The sequence below is a fragment of the Lithobates pipiens genome, unplaced genomic scaffold, assembly GCF_037356315.1.
Source record: "Lithobates pipiens isolate NorthernLeopardFrog02 unplaced genomic scaffold, aLitPip1_a1.2 Scaffold_8, whole genome shotgun sequence".
In the NCBI taxonomy this organism is placed as follows: domain Eukaryota; kingdom Metazoa; phylum Chordata; class Amphibia; order Anura; family Ranidae; genus Lithobates; species Lithobates pipiens.
The window spans coordinates 109,160,188-109,186,797 of record NW_027507903.1 but is presented as its reverse complement, the minus strand read 5'-3'; the positions used below and the strand labels follow the sequence as shown (position 1 = coordinate 109,186,797).

The following is a 26,610-nucleotide window of genomic DNA, read 5'->3' as shown; positions in this document are numbered from 1 at the left end:
TTGGGTACCCCCACAGAAAGCCATTTTCCATGGTGGCATCCATGCGTGCTTGCTCCCGAGTCCTGCTGCTGCGTTCATTGACACAGACAGCGGGGGGTTCGGCCCCGGTCCCGTGTCACAGCTTTTGATTGACAGCAGCGGGAGTCAATGGCTCCTGCTGCTATCAGTTTGTCCAGTGAGGAGAGTGTCAGTGGCTGGAACCGATGCCCTCGTGCACATCGCTGGATAGGATCGGGCTCCGGTAAGAAAAGGGGGGTGGGGCTCTGGGGGGCAGCTGCAGCACAGAAGATTTTTCACCTTCATGCATAGAATGCATGAAGGTGAAAAACCTTGAGGCTTTATTATCATCATACAGGATTTATATAGTGCCAACAGTTTACGCAGTGCTTTACAATATAAAAAAGGAGACAATACAGTTACAATATAATAAAATACAAGAGGATTAAGAAGAGCTTACAATCTAATAGGGTGGTACAAAAGGTTGTAACTGTGGGAAATGAGCTGATGGAAGTGCTAGGAGATTAGTTGGAGATGTGATAGGCTTCCCTGAAGAGATGAGTTTTCAGAGATCGCCTGAAGGTAGCAAGAGTGGGGGATAGCTGGACCAGTGGAGGTAGCGAGTTCCAGAGGATGGGAGAGGCTCTAGAGCAGAGATCTGCAATTAGCGGACCTCCAGCTGTTGCAAAACTACAAGTCCCATCATGCCTCTGCCTCTGGATGTCATGTTTGCGGCTGTCAGAGTCTTGCTATGCCTCATGGCACTTGTAGTTCTGCAACAGATGGAGGTCCGCTAATTGCATATCCCTGCTCTAGAGAAATCCTGGAGACGGGAATGGGGGAAGAGACGAGAGAGCTTGAGTAGGAGGTCTTGAAGAGTGGAGGGGGCGATTTGGGTGATATTTGGAGACAAGAATGTATGTTGTAGTTAGTATTTTGAATTTAATTCGCTGGGTGATTGGGAGCCAGTGTAGGGATTGGAGGAGAGGCTTTACAACCACTTCAAATTTCAAGTACAGCTTTATGTTTTGAATATAAACTACAGTGGTGCAACCAGACCAATGTCCGATACTGTAAGGGCTCGTTCACACCTAGGCATTTTAGGTGCGGCACATTGGAAATAAAGCCTGGTAGCTGCATTTTTTGATGCGCTTTTATGAAAATGTGTGTTAAGTAGAATTCAATAGTAATGCACCTAAAACGCACTACACAGATGTGAACCAGCCCTTTAGGGTTTATTTAAAAAAATATATATATATATTTATTGCAACATGTTAAAGCGGAGTTCCACCCAAAAGTTAAAGCCCCGCTTATCATCCTCCTCTCCCCCTCCAGCGCCACATTTGGCACCTTTCAGAGGGGAAGGGGGGAGCGGGTACCGGTCCCCACTTCTGAGAGATCTTGCTGCTGCGAGATCACTCAGAAGTTCAGCCCCCTCCTCCTTCCTCGCCACCGGGCCATTCAAAAAGCGCAGTGCCCTTCGCACATGCATAGGAGGGAACCGGCTGTGAAACCAAAAACCTTCACTGCTGGGTCCCCTTACTATGAATAGTGGAGGCAGCACCCAAGAGCCGATGGAAACATTGGCTGGGGTGCCAACATCACTGCATTTAAGGACAGGTAAGTGTCCTAATATTAAAAGTCAGAAGCTATTATTGGATGAAGCTTTGTCATGGTGTAGAACCCCCATCGTGAACATGGACACACTTGCATTCTATAAACTTGACTGTAAAGCGACTAGAGCTTTTGAGGACTGCATGCATTTTAGGCACAGTGTGAGCCAAACACATGTGAGTCTACAAGGTAGGTAATGAGCAAATTAATTCACTAAACCAGTCATTTCTTTTTCCTTACTTGTATTATCCCCATCAGAAACATGGTTTAGAGGTAAGAGATAACCTGTGGAGCTTGCTGATGATGATTTTTTTATTTTTTTTTGGTCTACAGACAACCAATCAGAAGACGGTTCCAGTGCAGCCTGTGATGCCTTCCCAGCCAGCTGTTATTCAGCCATCCATAGAACCATCACCACAGGTAAATGTTAATTACTGTAATAAATAGAGCAGGTACCATGACAAGCTGCCAGTGAGCCCTGCCTGATTCTACGTAATTCTTCTGAGATGGCAGTACGGCCAAAACAACTAATCGATTATGAAATTAATCGATTACTATTTTCATAATCAATTAATCGGCCAGTAACATAATGGGGTTAAAAAAACTAAAATGAACCCTTTATAGTACAAAAAGAGCAAATAATCACTACTGTAAATATTACTTTCACTGTTGCACAGTAAGAAAAAATTAACCCCTTACAGTAGCGATTATTTGCTTTCTTTTTGTACTATGAAGGGCTAATTTTATTTTTATTTTATTTTTTTAACCACATTATATTACTAAACGTCTTAGATCTGGTTCCCACCCATGTGGTGTTTTTTTTATGCTTTTTGCAGAAACGCACTACAGTTCATTTAACATTCACATCTATGCTTTTTTTTTAGCTGCTGGAAAGGGTCCAGGACCTTTTTCAACGCAAAACGGTGCTTGTTTGGTTCAATATGCCATACTTCAATGGAGAAGCTGCAGAAAAGCATGTAGTGCGTTTTTGCAGAAATTTGTGTTTTTTAAATCATCCCAACAACAAAGTGGCCAAAAAAAAAGTAACAAAAAAAAAGCAAACGCAAATTGCAGCCAAATCACGTGCGAAAAAATCAACATGCACAGCAAAAAACACTGCATAAATTGATCAAAAGCAATCTGCGTAGGTGTGTACCGAGCCTTATGCTGGCCACACATCAATTTTCAGACAAGAATATTCATGTGAAAATCTTTGTACATTCGCTGAATGAAAGAATCGATTAAGCGAAACAATAATCGTTCAACTAATCGATTATGAAAATAATCGCTCGTTGCAGCCCTAGATGGCAGTGTACATGACTACTGTCCACAAACACTTAGAAGTGTCAGACTGTAAAAAATAGAGCTTCATCTATGAATACGGACAAACAAAATCCTGTTGATTGGAACACTATGAAAAGAGACACGTCTGAATGCTGGAGGCACAAATCTCCAGTGTGCCACCATCATAGGGCATTTTAGCCCTTTGCTGCATTGCAGTAGTACAATAACCAAATAAGCCACCCACATTTATTATGGTTTATGCAGTCTGACTGCCTTACAGTAATATGTATATTAAGATTTGGTTCACCTTGAAAGCCTATCTCCTCCCTTGTAGTGGGGCTGCCCCTGTACTGCGAGGGTCAAATAGTCTAGAGAATGTCGGAAAAAGCACATTTATTTACCTAATCCACTGATCCCTCCCAGGAGCAGGTGTTCTCCCATCTACATTCTGACTTGTTGGCTGTCTCTCGGCATCCTCAAGTCTAATGCAGGGCTATGGGCCCCCCGCATTTGACTCGATGTTGGAGGACATGTGGCTGCCAGACTGCCATAGGGCAGAAGAGGCTGTGGGCACCAGTCTAGTAGCCTGGAGGGAGTCTGTGGGAGTGGAGTATCAGGCAAGTAAAAGTACTTATCTTAATCTTGCAGTACAGGACACAGCCTGGATACTCCAAGGCTTGAGTCACGCCTAATGCATTTTTAGTGCTTTTTTGCATTTTGCAGATTTGCACTACTGAACGTGTTCCATAGGGAACAATGTTAAATGGACTGTAGTGCAAATCTGCAAAAAGCACTTAAAATGCATAGGTGTGAATCAGGCCTTAGACCCTGGATTATAGGCTGCTACTTTCAGGTGATTGGACACTGACAAAGCTTTTGGACTTGCCCCATTTGGGCAGACCCCTATAACCCTACTTCATGAGACCTCAGTTTTTTTGCTATTGGATAATAAATAGCAAAGGGCATTCGTTTTATGGAGAAGTTTCTGTGCCTACTAGTTCTTGTTTTCTTTGAATGCTTCAGTCAACCTCTTCATTGCCTTCTACTACAATCCATTCCTTGGATCCCCAGACCCTGACGACCCCTCTAGGGGTATGTCCGTGTGACAGGTGAAGCCTGGACTGATACAGGTACCAGTGACGCAGAAAGGTTGTACTATTACTGAAACCCTAAAGCAAGTAACTTTTTTTTTATCATCTCTACTACTTGAAAGATACTTTTATTAGTGTCTCCTGAAAAGCATTTGTTAAATTAATAAACTACCGGGACCCTGTACATTGTGTGTTATTTTATTCACTTGTTAAGTGTTCAAACTTTCAAACGTGGTGGTAAATTTCCACCATTCCGAGTTTAGTTTTAGGTGGAGGATCAGACGTTGCATCATACCACAGGCTGCACTGTTTCCACCAATTTCCGCCCATCGCCCTTATAAGGTACTGAAGCACTTCCTCCCGCCCTTATGTCACAAGCACTTCCCTAGCGGCCCTGGGTTGCTGTGTTTTCCTCTCTGGGCACAGAAAGTGGAACTACTTCCCTTAGAAGAGGTAGACATGGAAAACTTGAAGATCTGGAGGGGGTGTTAGAAGGTTTCAGTACTCTGGTCATAAATGAACATTAAACCCTTGCAGCACAAGGCAGTCCCACCGTAAGGGAAGGGTTTTGTTTTTTGCCGTAATTCAGCCTTAAACAGGAGCTGTAGTGTGGCCCAGGGATGGCAGCTCATTTTGGTTTGCCCCTAGTGCTGACAGTTCTGTGATCCTGTTGCTGTTCTGTCCCCTGTTAATGCCATAATTTCCTCTGCTACACCAAGTACCTTTTTCCTTTTCATTGTTTGGGTGGTCAGCGGTGATGTAACTCCTTCCCATGCATGCTGGCTTTGCATCGCCCTAGCACCCAGCTACATTGTCAGCATTTTACAGATGCCAGGAGTGAATACTGCATGTCTCTTCTCTCTAAATCTATCATATTGCCTTGGTGCATGCCTCTTCTACCAAGAAACCCCCTCCTACCATATATCAAATTTATTTTTATTTTTTATATAAATCTCATCTAGGGGATCTAAGTAATTTGCAAGGATTTCGGTTCTTAAGAAAAATCTGTATGTTTCCTTGTCTCTATTCAGTATAATCGGCTCATACAGTTAAGCATTCTAATGAGGAAGCTGCAGTCTCTGCATCCCTTTAGAAGTAATTTAACCCCTTAGACCCCTTTCACACTGGGGTGCTTTGCAGGCGCTACAGCTCTAAAAATAGCACCTGCAAAGCACCCTGAAAGAGCCACTGCTGTGTCTCCAGTGTAAAAGCCCTGAGGGCTTTCACACTGGAGCGGTGCGCTTGCAGGACGTTAAAAAAAAACTCCTGCAAGCAGCATCTTTGGAGTGGTGTGTACACCGCTCCTTCACCGCTCCCGCCCATTGAAATCAATGGGGCAGCACGGCTATACCACTGGCAAATCGCAGCTGCATCTGCATTTTGCGTGCGTTTTTTAACACACTTTCAGCTGCCAGCGGGGGTTAAAACTGCCCCGCTAGTGGCCGAATAGTGGCGATAAAGCGGCAGTAAAAATAGCAACGTTTTACCGCCAGCACCCGCAAGGGAGTATCTTGCCAAAAATCTGTTTCCTTTTGCAGAGGATGCCTAAAAATATACTTTTATTTTAACGCAAACCAACATGCAATCGCACAAGCAGGAAATTACATTTCTGGGGAAGTACTGTACTCCAGGTTGCCATATAGCGTTGAATTTCACAGGAAATCGCAGCAAAGAAGATTAAAAAAGAAATGTAAAGTTTAACCTCTTCACGTCAACAGTAAGCAAATATGCTGCTTCTGGTTGGGTGGATCTTCATGCTGAGCATATTTGCCTACCAAAATGTACACAAACCTGTGCCGAGAATGCACGCTCCCGACGCTGGAGGGCTTTTGGATCATGGGACAGCCAGTCATGGCAGTTGCATGATCATAAACCACCGTCCCACCTTCCGGCATCAGAAAACCCATAAAGGGCTGAGAGGTGCCTTAGTGGAGTAACACTTTAAAGCCGCGTACACACGGGCGGACTGTATGGCCAACTTAGTCTGTCGAAACACATTTCAGCGGACAGTCCGCTCGTGTGTGGGCTTCAGCGGACTTTTTCAGCGTGCAGTCTGGCGTACTAAGTATTTCGGAATTTCCGTAATACTGTCCGTCATACTTTGGTTTCAGCGGACAATCCGCTCGTCAGTAGGCTAGTTCGACGGACTAAGAATGGCGCATGCTCAGAAAGGATTTACACGGCGAAAGGTTGCATTGCTGTGTATTGGACTTCCTATTTCTAGTCCCGTCGTACGTGCTGTACACGTCATCGCGCAAGCTTTCGACGGACTGTTTGTGCATCCGTGTGTGGTCAAGTCCGTTCATTCGAAAGTATGACGGACTGTCCGTCGGATTGTATGACGGACTAAGTAGGCCATACAATCCGCCCGTGTGTACGCGGCTTAAGCGTTTTAGTTCTCCTTTTAATAGGCTTACTTAAGAAGGTAAAGAGCAGTATGTCAGCATTCATCTGTCCCTGATCTAACTTCAGAAAAGGGAAACTATATTTGTGTGTACAGGCTACTGTACTTTGGAGATCATCGTTGATCTTTACACTTTTTTATTGAATCAGTCTGGAAGTGTTTCCAAACTTTGAAAATGAATAAGGGGGAATTGCTTACTTTTCCCTCTAATATTTGCTCATGTGTTTATCTCTATAGGCAGTAGCAATGGCTGCACAAGCTGGCCTCCTTCAGCAACAGGAAGAATTGGACAAGAAAGCAGCTGAAATTGAGAGGAAGGAGAAGGAAATGAGGAATGTAAATATTAACTGTAAGTACACTTTGTATTATTTTAGGCATGGTTGTATTTTGAAGGCAGTGTTTCTGTGAATATCTGTGTTTGAATATTCACAAGGAATGCAAAGATCAGTTGATATTCCCATCAAAACATCATCAGCTTGGTGTCAGCAATTGACAAGTTCTGCATCTAAATCAAACTGACCCTTAGGGCCGGTTCGCACTATTGCGATGCGAGAACCCTGTGAATCAACTGCGGGTTCACGCATCGCACCCAGCACGCACGGCAATTCACACTGCCATATGCGAACTGCTGGGGAGTTTTGTCATATGTTAAGGACGCCCCCATTTCAGTTTGCTTATTGCACTGCAAACTGACAGTTCGAACATGAATCGGCTCGCATATGTGCGAACACACATGCGATCCGATTCTGGTACGAACAGAAAAAAAGGTCATGTGCGTGTTTGCACCGAATGAGTTGCAATATCAGCCATACTGTCTGTATGGATGACATCACACCGCACAGACATCGCATGTAATGTGAACAGTAGTGCGCTGCAAATTACAAATGCGATGTCTGCCATCGCAATATTGTGAACCGGTCCTTAATTGGGAGACCATTTTTCCTGAATATGCCTGTAAACATGTTGATTCTGGGTCTGAAGCTCATTTACAACACTCCTTTTGCTTAGGCCCCTTTCATCCCTGAGCCTTTTGTAGCTTGAAGCCTGAAGCTACAAAATGCTGGAGGGGAAAAAAAAGAAATGATTCTCTATGGAGATGATTCACATGTCCATTTCAAAACGCCTGAAGCGCAGACAGGTTCTGGATCTTTTTTTTTTAGGCAAAATACAGGTGGTTTTCTGTTTTGTGTTTTTTTTTTTTGATCTGTACAAAAATGTGCCAAAAATCGCGTGACTTTCTGCCAAAAAATGCTACGCTCAGGTGGGAATGGGGTCTTAAAGTGGAGCTTCACTCAAAAGGGAAAGTTCCGCCTTATGTCCTCCCCCCCACTTTATCACATTTGGTACATCTTTTTTTGAGAGGAGCAGGCACCTAATTTTGATTGATACCTGCTCCCACTTCAATCGTCTAGGTGATTCGTGCAGAATTTCAGCTCCCATGTCATTGGCCACAGCCTTCTCGGACGTGTCACAGGTCCCAGAAGGCTGTAGGACCATCCACAAAGCACAGCGTGGCTCATTCATGCACAGTGGGAAGTCATCTGTGAAGCTACAAGGGGTTACAGCAGGCTTCCCACACTAAACATGCCAGTGCCAGGGACCCAAAGACCGGTAAAAAAATAGCCCGGGCAAGGCTGGTGCTGGATCCTTGGACAGGTAGGTCCTTTTTTATTAAAAGTCAGCAGCTACAATATAGCTGCTGACTTAATTTTTTTCTTTCTAGGGTGAAGATCCTCTTTTTTTTTTTTTTTTAAATCTGCACTCAGTTGCTCAGTTGTCTGCAGATCCCCTGACATTCTGGGTTTAGTTGCGGCTTTGTACCGGGTGACAGTCTGTATAGTCTGATGTAGACTGAGACCCTTCCGTAACCACTTCTTGCTCCATCTCTAGCCTAAAACGAGCCACTCTGTAGTCTGAGACTCTGCAAGTAATGCAACTTCCTTCACAGCTCTGATGGTGTGTGTGGGATGAAATACATCCTAATTAGCATTCAATCCCTCCTAGTCACACCTACATTAAAAGTTCATACCTCCAAAGGCCCACTTCACAGATCACGCTTTATTCAAATGGGAAACACCTGCCGCTGGGCAGGATTGAATGGATTACAAATAGAATTCAATCCTGGCTGCCAAATTAAATATGCCAACCAGTGTGAGCAGGGATAGTCCTGTCCCCTGTGAAGTGATTAATTTACATATGAAGGAAACCCCTCTTCATGCGGTAAGCCATTATTTGTTAGCATGCTGCAAGACAGGAATGACACATTTACAGCTGCTTTGCAGACTGAAGAGTGATTTGCATTCAAAACACGCTTCAGAGAGCATTTGACAGGTGGTGAGAAGAAGTTGTATCGCCTCCTCATCCCCTATTTTAACCCCCTTAATGATGCAGTACTGCATTGCAAACATGCACATTGTGCGCAATTGCAGTGTGGCTTCATTTACTAGAATTGGTTGTGTCTGGTAGGCGGTAGTGCCCACCAAGCACCACAGGAGGTATAGTTCCCACCATCAGTACCATCCATTAGTGTATATCCATGCCACCTATCAGTGCTACCTTATGTGTACCCATCAGTGCCGCATATTAGTGCTAGTCAGTTCAGCCCCATCAGTGAAGGAGAAAACGTATTTATTTACAAAGTTTTGTAACGAAAAATTTTCTGTCCTTTTTTTTTGTTTGTTTGTTTGTTTAGCAGAAAATAAAAATCCCAGAGGTGATCAAATACCACCAAAAGAAAGCGCTATTTGTGGGAACAAAATTATAAAAAATGAGGTTGGGAACAGTGTAGCATGATTGCGCGATTGTCATACAAAGTGCGACAGCGCTGAAAGCTGAAACTTGGTCTGGGCAGGAAGGTGTATAAGTGCCCTGTATTGAAGTGACTAGAGTATAACTGAAAGCAAAACCTTCCGAATTTTGGGTTGTCCCCAGAAAAGTCATAGAGGGAAATCTTGCAGTGGGGACACTAGTTCTGCTGACCTAGGGATCCCCAAATGATTCCTTTAATTTGCAGGGATTTCCTCTCGCCTGTTTTGACTCACACATGTAGTGAAGGTACATCTGCGCTATGAGACACAGATGGCAAAAAAATTTGAGGTTATAACCCTTTTACTTTATCTTAAATGAAAAAAGTTTTTTGCTTTTGCCTTTAGTTCTATTTACAAGTGAAATTGCAGCCAAATCTTTTCTTTGTTCTGATAAGAGTGGAAAGGCTGTCAAGTTTGTGTTTGCTGTCTGTGTTCCTGTTAGGGAAATGCACCCTCTCTATTTGTCTTGGTCACGATTATCACAGCGCGAAAGAAAATTCCGTATTTTGAGTTGTCACCACTTACAACTAGAGGAACGATCTTCCAATTTGGACACTAGTTCTGGTAGCAACCAGGTATTCCCTCACTTCCTGTTGTAGCTATGGGAAGTCAAGGGAAATCTTCGCAGTGGGGCACATTTGGGGGGGGTCGGAAGACCAGGGCTATAACTTATACTAACTCTAAAATGGGGCGGGGGATCGGGGTAGTTTGGGCTTTGCAGTTTAAATAAATATAGAGGTAGTCATTGCTGACCTCCTAGATGAAGTGGTGTGCAGGTCAAGTATTGTGTGCTCGGTGCATGCTTGTTCTGGGACAGAGGAACAACATTTCAGTCAACTAACAATAGGTCATCAATGGTAATCTCTCTATATGGCTTTCGGCACAAGCTTCTTTTAATATCGTTGTACGGACAGTTAGCGATTCCTGAAGTTTTCATTATTCGATCAGAGCTTTGTAAATTCCTAATTTCAGTAACTTTCCCTTTCCTCCACACTTTATAGGGATCGGCTGCTTTGCCCTGCTCATATAGGTACACTTTTTGCTATTTTAGTAATCTGAATTACACGTGATGTAATCTGTTGCATGAAGCTTTGGACTCAAAGGTCTGTTTTCTGGGAATATTTAACATGCCTGACCTTGACACTTAATAACAGTACTTTTCTACAAGAATCTCTTTTTTTTTTTAATTTATTTATTTTTTCCAACTTAAATTATTTTAAGCTTCTAGCTAGACTCCAGATACAAGCTCTTCCGCCTATGATCTCCCAATCAAGGATGGATAATAATGCTACTTTACCATACAAACAGATTGTGATATTATTTATTTATTTTAGAGGTTGAACTTCTAATTATAATAAAATATGTGACAAATGGTTATCCTTGCAATCCATTTGAAGTAATCACCCAATCCTCATATGTCCCTCAGCAGTTCCCTACCATGTTTCTGACAACTTTGTCATAGACATTCCCTGTAAATTGTTTCATTTGTTTGGTTTTAGAAGTAAATCCCACATTGCAAAAAAAAAAACTCCACAGCTCCGTTAGGGTAACCATGCCATACAAGTTTAGTTTAACGTTTGATACTTTTGATACCCATAGATCTAACCTTAAATCTTAAAGCGGGGCTCCACCCAAAGGTAATGCTCCGCTTGTTCCAAACCTCCCCCCATTGTCACATTTTTGTCACATTTTGAGGGGAGAGCGGGTACCTGGATTTGACAGGTACCCACTCGCTGCCTGGTGAGATTGCCACACGATGATCTGTGTCAAATCTGGCCCCTCCTGATTCCGGTTTCCCTTACTTGCAATGCCAGAGCATGCACCTGAAGATGATGGGACGAATCGGCCTGGGGTGCTGACATCACGAGATTCATGGACCGGAAAGTGTCCTTTTTATATTAAAAGTTAGCAGCTATAGTATTTTTAGCTGCTGACTTAATTATTTTTTTTTTTTTCCAGGCTGAAACTCCTCTTAATAACCTTTTACTACACGGTCAGTAAATATTTAAACCGAAAACACACTCACTCTTGCCCTCACACCTGTGTATTCACCACTGCGCTAAAATAAAATCCCCTTACCCCTAAGCCGCCACTTAAAAGATAATAATGACTTGTGTACAATGTTCCTATTATAAATAGCTGAAACACGTGGCGCTAAAATTGTAGTGTATATTCCACCACTAAATCCTATACATCAAAATGTAACACAGAGTGTTCAATAATACAAATACATAAATAAATGAACTTCCCGTGAGAAAAGTGTGTGTGTGTGTGTGTGTGTGTGTGTGTGTGTGTATGTATGTATGTATATATATATATATGTATGTGTGTGTGTGTGTGTGTGTGTGTGTGATATATATATATATATATAATTAGTGAATAAATAATAATGGCTGAACTATAAATCCAGAATTAGTTATATGAATCCTCTCCCCCTTATGTGAATTAACTCACTGACTGTATCAGCCTCGCACTTATCGTGTTTGGCTAAGCACGCTTTTTGTACCCTTTCTTGCAGGGATGTAATCTTTCACTTCAGTAGAAGAGCTGACTCTCATACAATATATAAAAGAAAATAAATGCTCCCATAGCATAATAACGTTTAAAGCCTTTTAATCACACATGAGAAATTCCTATCAAATTACACTCACAATTAAAAAAACTTGTATCCACGCCAAACAAATCAAGCCACAGCACACTTTAACACAGCTGATTGCCGAAGCAATGGTGATCTCAGTGGGCTCAGAGCATGCGGGACGTGTTCAAACAATCTCTCACTGCTCCTTGGTTTCGCTGTCACCTTGGTGAGGATAGATGTGAGGTGTCCAATGTTCCGTCTCACTCTATCTCAGTCGCCTAGTAGCCACGCCCCGACATGTTTCGTCATTCACTTGACTTAATCAGTTGGTTACTAAGCGGGGGGGCGAAATGGCTTTTTATTATCCCCACAGCTCAATCTCTGGGTGGAGAATTTCTACGCGCCTGCACACTAGCTGTGTCCCCTGTTTCATCAATGCCTCAGCTTACACTGGGCATCAATAGCATCCTCTCTGTCGATTCCTCATAAAATAATTAAATAATTACATCGTATAACAGTGCAATATATGGGAGGTATCAAAGATGACATTACCCCATTACCACATTAATTATATCTCAACTGTCAAATACTTATTTGGTCAGTGATCGGGGAAAAACTGCCCATACAACCACCGATCTACATCGATCGCTGCAGCAATTAGACTCATCGTTAGAATCTTTCACCATTCACAGACTACATCTCATGTTACTAAATCATAAAATGTATATGTTAAAAAAAAAAGGAAAAAAAACAAGAAGTTCCTTATGGACTTTGCAACACTTTATATGTTTTGTAATAATTCTTGGAGGAGTGATTTAGCGCATGGTGTGAATAATCACTTGTTCACAGGGGAATTTCATATAATTAATTCTGGATTTATAGTTCAGTCACTATTTATTTATTTACTAGTAGTATTATTATTATTATTATTATTATATACTTTTCTCATGGGAAGTTTATGTATTTGTATTATTGAACACTCTGTGATACATTTTGATGTATAGGATTTAGTGGTGGAATATACACTACAATTTAGCGCTACATGTTTCAGCTATTTATAATAGGAACATTGTACACAAGTCACTGGCAGTAATTTGCTTATGTTGGCATACCAAGAACAAAGTATAAAAAAAATTCTGTAATGTTGATGATATTGATGCTGCTACAATCACATTTTGTAATTTTTCAGGTGCTTTAGCACTAAAAATAGCGCCATTAAAGTGCCTAAAAAAAGCCTAATCTGCCAACCCGGTGTGAAAGACGGGGTGCTGCGGTGGCAGGACGTCAAAAAAAGTCCTTCAAGCAGCTTCTTTGAGGAGCTTTCTAAAGCACCCCTGCCCAATGAAATCAGTGGGCGGCGGGGGTTAAAAGCACCTCAAAAACTACGTTAAAGCGTCACTAGTTTTAGCGATGCCTGGGCGCTGGCGGCGTGAAAGGGCATTAAATATTGAGCAAAGGAATTAATTACTCGACCTTATCTGGAATGTCTAGTCTGTGATCAATAATGTATATTGCTTACCTTTTTAATATTTGATATTCCTTTATGGACTACAGAGCTGTGCTAATGTCTTACAAGGTTTGTGCTACTATCTAGCACTGTGAGTCTGAACTGTTGAATTTGTTATCTGCTGAGCTCTAGGATCTGCTTTCTTTCTGTTGTGTTTTTTCGGTAATATAGCATTAGAGCCATAGCTGAAAGAGCCAAAAGAAATGGGGAATATGCTCTACGTTTCCTCGTCTCTGCTCCGACATATTACTTTAATCCCTTGCCATCTATGTAACGCATATGTGAGGCAGCAAAGGGGGTGAGCTTTAATGCCCACATACTGCACATATGCATTTCTGGGTAACTGCACTTTCTGTGCTCACTGTGTTCCCTGACAGCTCTCTGTCTCTGCTAATTTTTCCACTGGGACTGGCTCCTGATCATGTGACAGCCAATCGGTGGTTGCACAATCGACCGGTCCCTACCACCCCCTGCGTGTAAAGACCCTTTTATTATGTAAATGTAAATACATTTCTCTGATTTCTTTCTGATCCCTGAAAGTAAAAATTTGTGCCAATAAAGACAATAGTTGCTTTTTTTTTTTTCTGCAGTAAGACAGAATAACTGGCCCCCTCTACCTGCAAAGTGCCCGATCAAGCCTTGCTTCTACCAGGACTTCTCTGCAGACATCCCAGCAGATTATCAACGTGTCTGTAAAATGCTTTACTACCTATGGATGTGTAAGTATTTTGAATTTTGAGTAGTTAAAGTGGTTCTAAAGGGTAAAAAAAAACTTCCGTATGTAGCTGTCCCCCCCCCCAATACTTACCTGAGCCTGATCGCGATCCAGTGATGTGCACAAGAGTGACTGCTCTCCCAGGTCTCTCCCTCCTCATTGGCTGAAATCCCAAGCAAAGTTGTCAACGCTGCATCTGTCTGGTGGACTGCAGAAGTCTACTTGGGCCCCTTTCACACCGAGGCGGTTTTCAGGCTCTACAGCGCTAAAAATAGTGACTGTGTAGCGCCTGAAAAAAAAGGCCCCTTTCACTCCAGTGCGGTGCGCTGGCAGGACGGTGAAAAAAGTCCTGCTAGCCGCATCTTGTATTCATCGCTCCTACCCATTGAAATCAATGGTGCAGTGCGGCAGTTTTAACCCTTTTTTGGCCGCTAGCGGGGGTTAAAACCACCCGCTAGCGGCCGGATACCGTCGCTAAAAATAGCTCCGCTTTACTGCCGACGCCGCTCCCGCCCCAGTGTGAAAGGGGCCTTATTCTCTATCCCACTCTGTCCCACTGCATGTGGATGCATTGATTCTCAGCAAAACCGTGATCCTGCCCAGAGTCTTTAGAGAGAGCTCTTGGGGGATGTGCCTGTGTCAATGTCTCCTAGCAGCTGACTCTGCAAAACAATTAAAAAACCTATTGATGATGATGTCACTAGAAGTATTAAAAGCGGCTTATCACTAAACCAAAAAAGGTAAAAGAAAAATAATGCTGGGACATTCTTTTGAGGGGTCGAGGGATGTATGCGGGTACATTTGAGTAATGCTTAAACATACAGTTAAAGTGGTTGTAAACCCTTACAAACCACTTTGACCTACAGGTAAGCCTAGATCAGGGCTTACCTGTAGGTCCAAGCAATATCTCCAAAACCTATATGGTTTAGGAGATATTTGCCCAAAAACGGGCACCGCTGTCTACGGCGCATGCGCCGTAGACAGCGGCGCGCAGGCGCACTGAGCGCGGCATTTCCAAGAATGGAGCTGCCGCACGTGTCGACTCCCGTGCGCATGCGCGGGAGTGACGTCATCGCGGCTTCGCCGAATGACAGCGGCGGAGCTGCGAGACGCCACCAGCAAGATGGATGCGGCGGACTACAGGGGACAGCGGCGACTTCGCTGGATCCTGTGTCAGGTAAGTGACACATAATGGGCTACTATGCGATGCATAGTAGTCCATTATGCTTTGCCTTTGCAGGGAATGAAAGAGGAAGTAAACCCATTAGGGTTTACTTCCTCTTTAAAGTGGGCCTTTTTAATGATCAATTTGTGTGTGCTCAAAGGTGACATTGTAGTACAGTTATGGAAGATTTGCCCTAATATTAATATAGATTGTTAACTGTTGAATTCTCTGAACACAACAGGTAATGAATTGGTTTTATATAACATTTTTTATTTTTCTTCTTTCCTTTAAGTTCACGGATTCACACTTTTCCTTAATCTTCTGGCCTGCTTGGCGTATTTCACCAGTAACACAGAAACGGGTGGTGTAGATTTTGGCCTGTCTATCCTGTGGTTTATTTTGTTCACACCTTGTGCGTTTGTGTGCTGGTACCGGCCAATCTACAAGGCTTTCAGGTAATTGAATGATTGCTGAATATTGTGCTGTCTGTATGCAACATATGTAAATTATATCATAGACTTCTGTGTGCTGGTTTTATTGTATTTGTAGTGCCTTGAAAAAGTATTCATACCCCTTGCAATTTTCCACATTGTGTCATGTTACAACCAAAAACGTAAATGTATTTTATTAGGATTTTATGCGATGGACCAACACAAAGTGGCATATAATTGTGAAGTGGAAGGAAAATGATAAATGGTTTAAAACCTTTTTTACAAATAAATATGTGAAAAGTGTGGCATGCATTTATATTCAACCCCCCTGTCAGTACTTTGTAGAACCATCTTTTGCTGCAGTTACAGCTGCAATTATTTTTGGGTATGTCCCTACCAGCTTTGCACATCTAGAGTGACATTTTTGCCCTTCTTTCGCAAAATAGCTCAAGCTCTGTCAGATTGGATGGAGACTGCCTGTAAACAGCAATTTTTAAGTCTTGCCACAGATTCTCAATTAGATTTAGGTCTGGACCATGACTGGGCCATTTTAACGCATACATATGCTTTGAGCTAAACCAGGGGGGCACAACCAGTGGCCCGGGGGCCACATGTGGCCCACGGAGCCCTTTGATGTGGCCCACAACCTCCAGCTCTGGGATGGCGGGTTGGCAAGCCCAGAGTGCAGGTTGTCTACCCACCATGCCAGAGCACACTGATTGTTGTGAATGAAGCCCGCGGTAGAGGAAGCAAGCAGCTGCAGAGCAGAGCCACTTAAGCCAATGCTTCCTGTAAAGCAGTGGTCATCAACCCTGTCCTCAGGGCCCACTAACAGGTTAGGTTTGCAAGATAACTGAAGTACATCACAGGTGATATCATTTGCTGCTCAGTGATTGCAGTATTCTAGTCTGCATCTCCCCAAGGTAATACATAAAACCTGGCCTGTTAGTGGGCCCTGAGGACAGGGTTGATGACCACTGCTGTAAAGCACCGGCTCCTGTCATAGGTGGAGTGATACCAAATGCACTCTGCCTGGGACAGCAAGTTTATTACTAAAATCACAGTGTATATATGGACATATCTGTTCTGCAGTGGTTACTGGGCTGCTTTTAAACTGATCCGCAGGTATAGTGACTCTTACCTGCACTGAGCCATAGACTTCTGGTTTTACCTGTGGGTTTGGTGCACTTTCAGAAAGTGCACCACACCTGCAGGATATGATAGTTATATGGCAAAGTACAGCTAATCTGCAGGAAAGCCACAGGTGCGGTAGACCGCAGACCATCAGTGTAAAAGTAGCCTTAGGCCCCGTTATCGTGATCTGTCTGACCCAATCAGAGCCTGCATTCACCTCAATGGAGAGGCAGATGTAAATAGACTTGTGTCTGTTTATACCTGCCTACTTCCAATCCGATCTCCTAAATAAACGGAAAGTGGATCCGTCCCTTTCCATTTGATCAGATGAGAGGGCCCATAGAGTAGAGTGGGCTGTCTGTGTCCACTTTGCATATGCAGAGTGGACGCAGAACTGTCATCTGCTCATTGTGGCCCGTGACTGGTTACTAAGTCGCTTAAGTGGCCCTCGCTCTTCAAAAGGTTGGGCACCCCTGATCGAAACCATTCCATTGTCGCTTTGGCTGTATGTTTAGGGTCGTTGTTCTTCTGGATGTTGAACCTCCACCCCAGGCTCAAGTCTTTTGCAGACTCTAAAAGGTTTTCTTCTAATGCTGCGTACACACGACCGGACTTTTCGACGGCAAAGGTCCGACAGAACAAATCCGTCAGACAATTCGATTGTGTGTGGGTTCCATCGGACCTTTGCTGTCCAAAAATCTGACGGACTTTAGAAATAGAACATGTTTCAAATTTTTCCGCCGGACCCAGTTCCTATCAAGAAATCCATTCGTGTGTGTACTAGTCCGACGGACAAAAACCGACGCTAAGGCAGCTATTGGCTACTGGCTATGAACTTCCTTATTCTAGTCTGGTTGTATGTCATCATGTTCGAATCCTTCGGACTTTGGTGTGATTGTGTGTGGCCAAGTCCGTTCATTCGGAAAGTCCATCGGAACTACGCCGAAAATCCGTCGGAAAGACCATTGGCATCAGATTTTGCTGTATTTGGCTCCATCCATTTTCCCATCAACTCTGACCAGCTTTTCTGTCCCTGCTGTAAAAAAGCATCCCCACAACATGATGCTGCCACCACAATGTTTCACAGAGGAGGTGGTGTGTTCAGGGTGATGTGCAGTGTTTGTTTTCCGCCACACATAGCGTTTTGCTTTTAGCCCCAAAAGTTCAAATTTGGTTTTATCTGACCAGAGCACCTTCCACATATTTGCTGTGTCCCCCATATGATTTATTGCAAACTGCAAATAGCACTTCTTATGACTTTCTTTCAACAATGGCTCTATTCTTGCCATCTTCCATAAAGACCAGATTTGTGGAGTGCATGACTAACAGTTGTCCGGTGGATAGATTCTCCCACCTGAGCTGTGGATCTCTGTACCTCCTCCAGAGTTACCATGGATCTCTTGGCTTCTTCTCTGATTTAATGCCCTCCTTGCCCAGCCTTTCAGTTTAGGTGGACAGCCATGTCCTGGTACGTTTGCAGTTGTGCCATACTTTTTGCATTTTTCAATGATGGATTGAACCTTGCTCCGTGAGATGTTCAAAGCTTGGGATATGTTTTAAAATAAACTAACCCTGCTTTAAATTTCTCCAAAAAACGTTATCCCTGATCTGTTTGGTTAGTACCTTGGTCTTGACGATGCTGTTTGTTCAATAAGGATCTCTAACAAACCTCTGAATGCTTCACAGTACAGGTGTATTTATACTGAGATTAAATTACACACAGGTGGACTCTTATTTACTAATTAGGTGACTTTTGAAGGCAATTGGTTCCACTAGATTTTAGTTAGGAGTATCAGAGTAAAGGGGGCTAAATACAAATGCACTCCACACTTTGCAGATATTTGTAAAAATCAATTTTCCTTCCACTTCACAATTATGTGCCACTTTGTGTTGGTCTATCACATAAAATCCTAATAAAATACATTGATGTTATTGGTTATAACATGGCAAAATATGGAAAAATGGGGTGTGAATTTTCAAGGTACTGTATTTTGCAGAGCATTTCCCTACTTGCTACATGCTGTTCAATAGTAGCCCCTTTTCTTAGTAAACCCGACTACGAGATTGGGGAAACGGCACAGATTTAGGCTGGGTTCACACCACAACATGAACTGCATCACAGCAGGGGTCTGGTGTGTCCCTGTTCCCTGTTTCGGGGCCAATTTCAGTCCAAATTTTTGGCTAAATTCAGACCTGAAATGGACCAGGAGACGCACAGGAACTCCATTGAGAGCCAGTCACAATCTCCTGACGTGCGAGTTGGATGCCGTGAAACCTGCATCAAATTTGCAATAGTGTGAACCCAGCCTCAGAGTCCTTGGGTGACTATAAGTTGTTGGTTAACCATGGGACAGCGGGTAGAACCTTGATCTGTTATGTCCCAAGAGGGTCAACCATACTTGTGCATTTTTGTTTCCTTGTCTGTAAATCTTTTCTGAACAGTTCCATTGAAAGTGAAGCTGATATATAAATTAATAACTATATAGTGCATTTGGCTGGCCATATCATTTATAAGACACTAAATGCTTATTCAGCAAGACAACACTAATGCTGTGTACACACAATCGTACATTCCGACAACAAATTCCATGTTTTTTTTTCCGACGGATGTTGGTTCAAACTTGTCTTGCATACACGGCCACACAAATCTTGTCGGAAATTCCGATCGCCAAGAACACGGTGACGTACAACACGCACGATGAGCCGAGAAAATTTTAAGTTCAATAGCCAGTGCGGCTCTTCTGCTTGATTCCGAGCATGCGTGGAACTTTGTGCGTCGGAATTGTGTACACACAATCGGAATTTATGACAATGGATTTTGTTGTCGGAAAATTTGAGATCCAGATCTCAAATTTTGTTTGTCGGAAATTCCAACAGAAAATGTCCGATGGAGCCTATACACGGTCGGAATTTCTGACGACAAGCTTCCATCGAACATTTCCCATCGAAAAATCTGACCGTGTGTACACGGCATTGGTGAAATAATTCGGCAATCAAACTTGACATACCATGGGAAGATTATAATCATATTGATTCTCTGGGTTGCTGCAGTTGTGTTCTTAACTAAATTAGCCATAGAAGTTTAATTTTTGCCTTACTACCATGCCAGGTACACTAGTGATTTTCATTTTATTTATTTTTTGTACTAAAAAGAATTGTGTATCTGGTTCCCCACCACAACAAAACCAGTTCTTCTTGTCTCTAGTCATTTTTTAATCCAATTGGTTGGTGTAAGGCAAAATGGACTGTTTCGCCAATTGGTAAGATTCCATATGTGTTACTATTACAGCGTATGCAAATCCCACCATTTTGCTCAATCTGTTGTAGTGTGTTTTTATTAAGAAAGCCATTCTTATTATTAAACAAAATAATCCAGTTTAAGGAATTGTACAGTCTTTTCAAGAAGTGTTAAACGGGTAAAAGAGAAAATATTACAGCACGTAATCTTGTGTTTTTAATACTTGGGTCTAAAAAAAATCATAGAGGTTTGTGTTTGGCGGGCTCTTCTTTCTACCATTCAGTCGTACAATGGCTGAGCTTTTCTGCTCCTTCTTACAATGCAAATCTGAGTTGGCCAACTCCCTGAAAGCCATGCATTTCCTATTCCAGCAAATAGAGCAATGCTGGCCATACACACATAGGTCTCTCTCAATCAGCCCATGGACTGAACAAGAGAAATCAAATCTTTTCCTCCATCCATGCTAAACAGCAGGGATGAATGAATCTTTGCCAGCTATTGTATTATGACAGCCACTGCTAATACATTACCTGATAAGTGACTGCATCTGATAAGATGCAATCACTACTTGGTTGACAGTTTTTTCCCCTGGCTGCTTTATTTTTTTTCATAGTTTGTCAAGCCAGATGGTGCCAACATGGCCCAACCATAGCTCAAATTTCAGCAGGAATTGGCTGAAATTCAAAGTGCATATGACCAGCAATATAACTGTGCTGGGTAAACTAGCCTGTCTTTAATGACTTGTCTGCATATCATACAATTAACAAATCGGGAACAGGAAACATAGATACATTAGACTTTAAAGTGGTTGTAAACCCTTACAACACACTTTGACCTACAGGTAAGCCTAGATTAAGGCTTACCTGTAGGTCCAAGAAATATCTCCTAAACCTACATGGTTTAGGAGATATTTTCCGAAAGACAGGCACTGTTGTCTACGGCGCGGCACCCGTCAACATGCCGCGCGTGGCGGCTCCCGTGCGCATGCGCGGGAGTAACGTCATCGCGGCTTCGCTGAATGACAGGTGGAGCAGCGAGACCCACCGAGAAGATGGATGCGCCGGACTACAGGGGACAGCGGTGACATCGCTGGCTCCTGTGTCAGGTAAGTGACACATAATGGACTACTATGCAATGCAGAGTAGTCCATTATGCTTTGCCTTTGCAGGGAATGAAAGAGGAAGTAAACTCATCTGGGTTTACTTCCTCTTTAAGGTAAATACTAATAATACTAATATTTTTCTATAAATAATAATTGGAATAATAACAAGTATTTGAACCATTTTGTACAAAATTTAAAGTGACCTATTCTCTTATTTTATTTTTATTTTTTTACAGGACGGACAGTTCCTTCAATTTCTTTCTATTTTTCATTATTTTCTTCTGCCAGATTATCATTTACATCATACAAGCTGTTGGTATCCCTCACTGGGGTGACAGGTGAGATTTTGATTTCTTTGGTTGCAGCCTTTATTTGGGAAGCACTCATTTTTATTATGATCTGTTTTTATTTCTCTTTTTCCAGTGGCTGGATATTGGCACTCACCATGGTAAACACCAATGTTGCTGTTGCTGTGATTATGATGGTCGTGGCTTCCTTCTTCACGGTCTCTGCTGCCTTCTCTCTCTTCCTGCTGAAAAGGGTGAGTGTTTGGTGATACACTTGGCCAAAATAGCTACATGATAACTGAGGACTTTTGACCTATGGGAAAAAATTAAAACATTTACAAGAATCCAATCTGTGAAGGGACTACCAGATGTTTTGCACCAACTTTTTGAGATCCGAGACTGGGGTTCGGAAGTTTCTATTTTTGTATGTACCAGAATTCTTACAAAGTGTTAAGTCAGTATAGCCTATTTCAAGTGGCCTAATGAAAGTATAACATTTAGCTCTTTTATGAACGAAACATTTTGTGTTTGCATACTTTTAAACTGAAAGAAGAAGGCATTAGGGATAAAGGACCAGCCACCATTATATTGCATAACACTATGTGAAAGAGCTACTAATAACTGGTGTCCACTTTTGAGAAACATGCACTCCCATGCCAATTATATACAATGTAAGAATTTTGTCAGACTTCACTGTAAATTTTTCCGTGCTTCTGTTCCTTAGATTGAGGTAGGCCATGACAATAGCTTCAACAAACTGATGACTGGTGAGCCTCCCAACTGTAATCAGTCCCAGCATAGTAAAAATATATTTAGATCCTCATGGATGTATGGTCTCCAGTTTCCCAAAGTTGAAGAGCCCAATCACTTATGTATGTGTGTTCTTCCAATTTTTAATGCATGTCCATGAGCCACAAAACATGCCTAGCTTTTTGTTCTTTTTCTCGTGCACTGGAAAAACAATAGTTCTGTATCATGTGTGGTTTGCAGGGTAGAGGCATTTATTTTGTTGGTGCAGTTTTGTTCCTAAAGAGGTCAGTCCACACAGGGTAGCACCACATGGAGGGGAGCCCTGGTGTGGTGTTGCAGTTTACAACACTCAGAGTAGGAGTGGTGTGCACTGAAGAAAGCCAAAACCGTCAGGAGTGGCAGTATAGTGGTGGCTGATGGGTATAGGCAGCAGCGTGGGAGTGTGTGCTCAGGTAAGTAACTACTGCACAAAAATTACCTGTTCATGAAGCAGTGTTAAATATGCCGTTTTAGTCTTATTTAAGTCAGCTGAGTTGTTTTAATTTTACTTGCATTTTAGTCGACTAAAATCTCCAGTACATTTTAGTCTACTAAAATTAAGTGGGTTTAGTTAAATTTTAAGGCATTATTTCTTTAAAACTGCCAAACATATACGCCTGGAGTAAAAATCTGATAACATGTTTATTATTTATGATATTAAGGTTTGAACATGCACTACAGACACAGATTTAGCCGTTTTGATATACTGTAAATTTCATTAAGTTCTAGTCAGTATTTTGACTAAAATGTCCTTTTTAGTTGTATAGTATTTTAGTCATCTGAATTGTTTGTTGTAATTTAATCAACTAAATCGTATTAATTTAGTCTACGAAAATATTTTAGTAGACGAAATTAACACTGTCATTAAGGGGGTAAAATTTTCCAAAGCTGAAGTGGTTAAATATTACAGCCTATGCCTCCCACTGACTAATACCGCTGGAAGCTGGGGTTATTGCAGCCTGCCACCTAATGAAAGGCGGATTTTTATGGGCAGTTACAATAATAGTGGGGTTACCATGAAAGTGAAAAGGGCAGGGCCGATCTAAGTGTAGTATAAGGTAAAAGGATTTATTGTGTTTTGAAAAACAACTCTCATGTATGAGAAAATAAAAGCTCTTTAGTGCACCAAGTACACATGGGTCTCCTCTGTCTTTGCAGGAAGATGCTGACTATGGCCAGTCCCGGTGGCTTCCGAGGCTCGGAGAGATCAGCTGGGTGGAAGGTGTGATGTCATCCGTGTAGGGGCAGTGTCACATGGAGGAGTAACTGAGCTTGCATTCGGAGCATGCGTGCACCTTTGTCAGGCATCTGATCCCTGACGAAGGAGCATGCATCTGCTGAACGCAAGCTCAGTTACTCCTCCATTTGACACTGCCGCTACACAGATGATGCCACGCCTCCTGCCCAGCTGATCTCTCAGAGCCTCGGAAGCCGCCGGAGCGGCCAGGACTGGCCACCATCGGCGTCTTCCTGCACGGTGCACTAAATGCCTTTTACTTTCTCACACATGTGAGTTGTTCAACGCAATAAATAGTTTTACCTTATACTGCACTTAGGGAAAATGGCATTGCCAATCTTTCTGTCCCTCTACCTGCACAGTCTCCTTCTACTCTGACAGCTGGCTGCCAGCATCTACAGAGCTCAGACTTTGCTATTTGGATTTCCTTGGACTCTTACCCATTGCTTCATTTATTTTATTTTCTCTTAACCCTTTGTGGTCCCTGCCACTCCCCTGGCAAGCTATGATTTTTATTATATCCAGTTATCATATTTTATTATACTGTAGTGTACCCATTGATTGTACACAAGTCATTGTAACCACAGTGGTTTGCGCCAACTCCCCCACAACTTTCCCTGTTTGTATACCAAGCGCTCCAAAACAAACCCCTCTTGCGAGTGGAGTTACCATGACTGCCACTGACTTTAGTAATGGTGTTTATTTTACTTCTGCACTACAAGCCATACACAATATAGCAATGCCCACTTTATTGGCCACACATTCAGATATTTTCTGGGGCATCCCTCCTATTTTCACATGTTGGCAACTCTGCAGGAGATGATCCTTCTGAGCTCTTGCAGGTCAAGTAGATTGATGATGAAGTTTAGTACCTTTTGCATAAAGTTGCAATCCCTACTTACAGCTGCTGCTTTCTGCCTACCAATGAGTGATTCTGCTTCTACCCCAGCCCCAAGCTTTAATTTCATGATTGTTACTAAAAATAATTTTGGTCGTAGGGGAGTATTAAAATAAATTTAATCAGATTTGCTGGGTATGTCACTGGGTTGGTGTATCATTGAAGATGAATGGTATCTTACAGAAGCCTAAAGTCTGACTGCAGTAAACTAAAGAACATACAAGGTGATGCCTGCAATTCTACCTCAAACTGTGCATATTTCTGGGAAAAAGAGCCAGTAAAGGGCTTTGTTTAAAAAAAAAAAAAAAAAAAAAAAGCATGTCATACTTACCTCCACTGTGCAGCTCGTTTTGCACAGAGTGGCCAGAACCTGCTCTTCTGGGGTCTCCCGGCAGTTCTTGCAGCTCCTCCCCACATCTGATAACCCCCTTCAGAGAAGTGCTTCCCTGAGAGGGTTACCAAGCGGGCGCACTCCCGAGTCCAGCATTTGCGTCTATAGACATAAAATGCCGCACTCGGCCCTGCCCCCTGGCGCCCGTGTCATTGGATTTGACAGCAGCGGGAGCCAATGGCTGCACTGTTATCAATCAATCCATTCGAGACGGGAGCCCGTGGAGAGAAAGACAGTGCGTCCTCACCGACTGAATTAAGGGGTTTGGGTAATTAAAATGGGGGGGGGGGGGGGGGGGGGGGTTAGGGGGCTGGTAACTGCCAGGTGTTTTTTTTCACCTTAATGCATAGGATGCATTAAGGTGGAAAAACACTAACCTTTACAACCCCTTTAATAGCAGATTAGAGTGTCCTAATTTGCTGTCAATAGAAATGGATCCTTTTTAATGAGATAAAATGCCAGAATGCTATGTTTTATTGATTGTGTGTTAATATTTCCACTTGCTCTTGCCTGTACCTGACAGGTTCATTCAATGTACCGCCGGACAGGTGCCAGCTTCCAGAGAGCACAGGAGGAGTTCTCCCAGGGTATCCTCTCCAACCGCAATGTGCAGAATGCTGCTGCTGGAGCCGCCAGCTCTGCTGCAAGGGGGGCCTTCCAGGGCAATTGAGCAACTTCATTCCATCGTCTGTCATTGCTCTTATCCTTCTGCCTCCTCCTTCCTCCCCTCCTTAATGCTTTTCCAGGAAGTAAAATGTATTCTCTAAAGCCAATTGCCTTTCATGCCCCTTGGGGCAGATTACAGCACTCCACTCATTCCCCCTTCCACTAAGAGACTATATGGAATTCTACATATATATAATATATGTAAATATATATATTCTGACAAGATGAACTAATTAACTTGTTGCTCTTCTTCTTGATCTTTTTTTTATGTGGGGCTAAAATATTTTTCTGATTTTTACTTTTATTCATTGGGGTTCCTTGTGGAGAAAGGGGATTAAGTGATATTTTTGAAATCTGTATTTCAAAATTTACAGAATTGTAACTTTGTGAACTATCCGATTGTAATGTAATGAACTGCTTTTATCTGTCACTTGCTGCATTTTTGACGCTGTACTAAGATGTAAAATATGTAGATTCTTTATCTTGTATATTTTCTCCAATGTTTTTCCGTTTCTTTGTATTTACAAAATGAGTTTAGTAGCCAGTTGAGTACTAGTGTTTCTTCTGCAGTAGTGACTTGAAAAGCGTGGCTTTACATTTTCAGATGTCATTAATCAATGCAGCCTCTCTTTCCAAGTCTAATACAGATTGGATTTGTACAAATGTTGAAAGACGCATATCATTGTAATATATAACTAAAGAGCGGTCTTAATCCTTCTTTTCAGACAATGCAGTCATTAAAGAATAATAAAATTTGATTACGTGACATAGTTCAGGCCTGACAGTGGAGGCCTGCTTTTATTATGTAGGGAATGAAAACTGAGAACCTAAAATCGCTGCTCTGTGGGTTCAGTTTTGACAGCACCAGCTTTCTATGGTAATGGCCATTGCCTTGCAGAGCCTAGTGAGTAAAAAAGAAAGATATTCAATAAACTTCTTTTCTACAATGTGTTGTTTTTTTTGTTTTGTTTTTTCTCTTTGCTCCTGAAGTAGAATAATAAACGTATCAAACCAGGCAGGACTTCAGTGATGCAGATTTATTAACAGCTGGGAACATACAGCTTTATGTTCAAAGTATTACAAGATGTGGGTCTAATTTTATACAGTTTCTTACAATGCAAGCATATTAGGTACAACATGATTGGTTGCTATGATCTATGTCAATGTAACTAACCATAAATCTGACACCTGTCATACAACCATACAAACTTAATTATTCCCAGAATTACTATATGTATTACAATTATAACTGGTTTTGTCCAATTAAGAACACCT

General features: G+C 42.3%; 1 protein-coding gene across 1 annotated transcript in view; it reads left to right on the top strand.

Moving 5' to 3' along the window:
- Positions 1-26,286, top strand: part of SCAMP2 (secretory carrier membrane protein 2) — a 57,085-nt gene extending 30,799 nt beyond the window's left edge. The window contains exons 3-9 of the mRNA XM_077468735.1: positions 1,945-2,031; positions 6,628-6,739; positions 13,873-14,001; positions 15,455-15,617; positions 21,304-21,405; positions 21,491-21,608; positions 25,193-26,286. Of these exons, the coding sequence (XP_077324861.1) occupies positions 1,945-2,031; positions 6,628-6,739; positions 13,873-14,001; positions 15,455-15,617; positions 21,304-21,405; positions 21,491-21,608; positions 25,193-25,339 (858 nt within the window). The 3' untranslated portion in view covers positions 25,340-26,286. The remainder of the gene's footprint in view (positions 1-1,944; positions 2,032-6,627; positions 6,740-13,872; positions 14,002-15,454; positions 15,618-21,303; positions 21,406-21,490; positions 21,609-25,192) is intronic.
- The last annotated feature ends 324 nt before the right edge of the window (positions 26,287-26,610 follow it).